Below are 5,031 nucleotides of genomic sequence, written 5' to 3'. Positions count from 1 at the left end.
TAAATAAAATATATTAGACAAAATCGATAAATACATTTTTAAATTAAAGTGGATTTTATTATTAAAGTAGTTTGGCATCTCTTTGGTAATTTAAGAGGCAGATTTTACGGCAAGGTCGGGGGTTAACCACCGCCTTAAAGATCGATATTGATTTAGCCAAGTCCAAGGTCAACCATAAAATGAATTTTAAAAGGAAAACAAAAGGGGAATAGGATTTCTAAAACTATTTGTAGTGTCGAAGAAAAGAGAAGTTTATGTACTGCTAGAGGATGTATCGGGGAACCTGGGTCGAGGTGGACTGTATCCAGGGAACGTCAGGGAAAGTGGACGGGAGCCGGGGGTGGCTATCGACCGCCTCCGAGGTGACGTCACTACCATGACGCCGTCAGGAGTGACGTCAGCTAGCGGCAGCCCAATGGGGCGGGAGGCGAGAATGACGTCGCTCGTGACGTCGCCGGTTAGGGGGGGAGGGCAGAGACGGATTTTATATCAGCGACCGCCTAGTGGTAGGGAGCCGCCAGTCGTTCGCGAGTCAGTGACTGTCTGTGTGCTACTCTGAGAACAGGAGGAGTCCAGCTCTGGAGCCAGCCTCACCGAAAGGTACGTCCCAACAGCTACCACGGCCGTACCTCATATATCTCTCTGTGCCGTACGATATGTTCCGGTCGCGATGAGCTCTGATAGAGATATGAACGAGATAATAGCGCGAGTATGATCAACTGGGCTCAGAATCACTGCAGCAGTGACGCGAACAACAACCGAACCTCCAACCACACGGGACCAGGACTTAAAAAGAGAGGATTTGCCTTTAGTAAGTGGGAAAAACAACAAATATTACTTGCTTTTACTAACAGACTAACAATTGAGCTCTTGGGGTAGTTTGTGTATCCTAATTGTCGCTTCACTAACCCCCCGCACCCTGCGCCACCGGCATCCCCCGCCGTTTTTTTTTTCATTCAAAGTTCTAAACTGATTATATTATTTTTTTATTCTCTAATATATCACACCTAATTTTACAATTTGTGATCCTCTGCAAAACATAGTGGCATTATTTAATAATAACAATTAAAAAAAAAATACAATAAAATAATGGTACTAGGGTATTAATTGAAAAAAAAATAATCATACAATAAAATAAAAATTTACAGTGTAATAATTCTAAAGACTTTAATTTCAATCATGCAGAATTGTGTCAGATTAATAATTCTAATTCAGCAATTTCGGTACTAAAATGAAAATATACATATTTATTTATAAGAGCAAAAAACATATTTTTGGCATATACAAATTTTTTATCAGCTAGAATAATAAAAAAATATCCCATCATAGATAAATCTGTTACATGAATAAAATGATTTTAAAATTACTTTCTACCCGTAGTCAGTGATTGAAATAAATTTTATCAATTGTAAAAAAGGAACAAAACTCAAACATATAAAACTTATTAATTCAGTAAAAAATAAGTGAATTTAAACACAATAAAATTTGAAGAAGGTTAAGTATATAAAATATTGTCTAAATAATTCAAATTCAAATAATAATATACATTTGTATAAATTAATATAATAAAAATTTAAATGATTTTAAACAACAAATTCTTCAAGAACTTTGGTTGGCGAAAATCAATCTCATATACAATAATCGATTTAAATATAAAACTTATTAAAAACATATATGTAAGATCTAATAATTCATTTCGATATTAAAACCGATTAGTACAATTAATCTTTAAAATAATAAAATGTATCGGAAAAAGATATTTATCCAATGTTTAATATGATAGGATGGTATAAAGTGATAAACTGTAATTTAATAAGGGGCCGCCGTAGACGGCGTAGTGGCCGGCATGATCCGCAAGCCATTGACGGGGAGATACCGTTCCGTCGCGCCTACGCCTACGCCTACACCGGTACCTCCTCCAACGGCAACAATTCATTTTTCTTTAACATAAGGACCTTTCTCTGATCTGGGTCCTTACACCCACACTTACTAAATCCTAGATCACTTTCGCTCGAAAAAAATGAAAGGATCAAAGATAGATTTATAAATAAGTCGTGATTTCATTAATAATTACAAACATATACATATTAGAGAACCCAAAAGCTGAAAGAAAAATGTGAATCTCCGAAAAAAAAGCTATAACTTTATTATTATAAAAGTGCAGTTTGGATACCTATGCAAATGTAAGTAGATTTTTAAAATAACGCAATAAATAATCAAGCTAAATCAGTAAACTATCTTTTGAGACTAATTCATATTTTGTTTTTCAAAGAATTAATAATGATAAAAATAAATAAGTTTCAAAATATACCTACTTAAAACATAACTATCCTCTTTTAGACCACTCAGCGGTAAAGCTATTTAATAAACGTACAATTATTTTACACATAAGCACATTACTTATTTAAATAGTGTTTGTAATAATAAACCATAATGTGATAGTTCTATACTATAAAATGATTATAGACAAGCAAGAGATAAATTAAAAAAATATAAAATCAATGATTGAATAATAAATCATGGAATAAGAAAAATAATTTTTATTTATAATAGCTACATAAACAAAAAAATAACATTTTTTACAAAAGTAGATAAAAAATTAACCGTACAACTTTTTTTGAATAATATACTTACTAGGCAACCATAGTACCAACTAAAATACGATTAATATATCGAATACATTGAGTTTTTTATTTTAATAATAGACATTAAATATATTTTTAAATACATGCCAAAGTAACAGAATTAGTTATATTTATAATGTAATCCATTTATAATAATAAGAAGAAATAAGCATTAAACTAAAAATACAAATGTATAATGAGCCATGCATGTGAAATAAACTTTATTTTATATAACGACTCATTTAAATGAAGGGAAGGGGATGTAACAAAAGCTACAACCGGGGATCACACATGAATGAAACTTGGAAATTTCATGAGATAATTTCTCTTGACAACATTTATAATTGTCATTGATATATTAGCTATTACGAATGGATATATATATTATTTATTTATATAGTGATGGGTAGAAAACGGGTCATGTGGTTAGAACTCACGTGGGGCGGAGCGGTGACGTCGATCGGGGGTGGCTAGTGACGTCATTGCCGCAGTAATGACGCCGCCGTTCGATAGACCGCCCTCGACCTCCACATTACACATTCACGGCCACCCCCAACCGTCGATAGATTCACCAGTACATAAGCATAATTCAGCAAAATGTATGCATGAATGCAACTCAGTTGCAAGTACCGATCAAGTGCAAATTCATACTCGGGTAGTGGGTCAACATAACAAATAATCATGAAAAACTGAAAGCCAATATTGTCTTTTTAAAATGAAGAATCTTCCAAACTAGATAAATTGTTATAAAACATCACAAAATATTATTTCCCCTAACACTAACTAAAAGTTATTTCTATCAGTGTTTCATTATTGTTTTAACTGGAGCGATCGCATAAAAATACAAACACGCAAATACACCGTATATATTCATAAGTGTATATACAACCAATGATGCATGTATTCACCAACTAACAAATAACTATAAGCTTGCAATGACATTAATAACATTTCAAATATACTGTAAATAAAAGGTGATCTCAACCAAATAGGATATGTTGTCAAATTCAGAGTGTCTATTATATATAAAAAAAAATTCTAAAAACGCTAAGTATCCACGAATGAGATTAAAGTAGGGGTCATTTGATGTTGCAACAACTTTGGATTGAGTATATGCGTTGTTGTGAACAAGCATTAAGTTTTATTTAACTATAATTAATAACAAATAATATTCTATTTTTTAATCTAGATATAATTTTTGTGGGACGGTCATTTAAAATTTAAAAATACAAAGCTACAAAAGAATTATTTTTAAGCTTTTTTATACTTTTATAAAGAATTAATTTTAAACTTTCAACAAACACATCTTAAATTTATCTCTTAGTAACAAACATTGACTAGCTTTTTTTCTTAAAAGATTTTTATTTATATTTTTTTTTAACTTATCGTTTTATACATTGATCATCATTAAAGTTAGCATGAAATTCACATGCTGATATATACATATCAATACTAAGAATATATATACTATGTCAAAATCAAATACTAAATAAAACAATTCCTATGCAAAAATTAAAGTCTAATTAACAAAAATATGCTGTTTCTTATAAAAGTTTTACGGATTTAATGTAAAATAAATTGTTATATCAGAAAACAGACCACCTTCTTAAAATGAGAACTAAAGAGGTAAGATAATATTTTTTCATCACGGATCGTAAGAATAAATGCAATCAGACCGTTTGATGGACTTTTCATACCATCATTTCCAAACAGTAACGGAATACTTCAACTATTTTTTTCTTTTTTACACCGTTGTTTCTATTTTTATTTTGACCTTTTTTTTTACTTTTTGGGAATCCCAATGATCTGATATTCTTTATACAAATTATAGGTTCTAAAACAGGAAATTCAGAAGGTAAAAGTGGTCGGAGAATCCAACCACAGGCGAGTGGTCACTGGATCGGCATTTCCGTGAAGTTTCCACTTGAAAAAAAAATACATGAATTTAATTCAGAGATTTTAATTAAAGCAGAAAGTATATTCAGTTAATTTTCTGACAAAAATATAATAATAATTTCAGAAAGTAAAAATGTTTGTGAAATAAAATTACATATTTCAAGTGGAATACATGTACTTGCGATACTAGGCTTGTTTGTGTGTATACATATATATAGTTTTAAATTACCGCGATATGGTAAAGAAATAAAAGCCAATGGCTTAGAAAAAAATGTATTCTACTTTATTTCTCTTTGTTAATATTTTCCGAGGGAAACTTATCTATTTCCTTCTGTTGTTTTTAACCGTACAGTAGAATTATCCTAGATCAAAACCATACAAAAAATATATATTCCATTGAACATTCTATTGAATGTTAATTTTGTTGTATAACTCATAAATTCTCGAAATAGGTCGAAATCGGTTTATTTTTCCAGGGTTTATTTTTTTTATTCAATAAAAATCATTATTA

The 5,031-nt window shown here is 30.8% G+C and overlaps 1 protein-coding gene across 3 annotated transcripts in view; it reads left to right on the top strand.

Moving 5' to 3' along the window:
• The first annotated feature begins 509 nt into the window (after window positions 1–509).
• Window positions 510–5,031, top strand: part of Hr38 (Hormone receptor-like in 38) — a 107,254-nt gene continuing 102,732 nt past the window's right edge. For 2 of the 3 annotated variants that reach the window (XM_014434653.2, XM_014434652.2), the window contains exon 1: window positions 516–811. In XM_014434653.2, coding sequence (XP_014290139.1) covers window positions 712–811 — 100 coding nt within the window. In that variant the 5' untranslated portion in view covers window positions 516–711. Of the gene's footprint in view, window positions 812–5,031 lie in introns of all 3 variants that reach the window. The other variant, XM_014434654.2, reaches the window with a different exon arrangement.

Source organism: Halyomorpha halys, unplaced genomic scaffold (genome assembly GCF_000696795.3).
Source record: "Halyomorpha halys isolate HHAL.00 unplaced genomic scaffold, Hhal_1.1 Scaffold1405.1, whole genome shotgun sequence".
In the NCBI taxonomy this organism is placed as follows: domain Eukaryota; kingdom Metazoa; phylum Arthropoda; class Insecta; order Hemiptera; family Pentatomidae; genus Halyomorpha; species Halyomorpha halys.
Note: the sequence above shows the minus strand (reverse complement) of the source record. Positions and strands in the feature narration are given on the sequence as shown.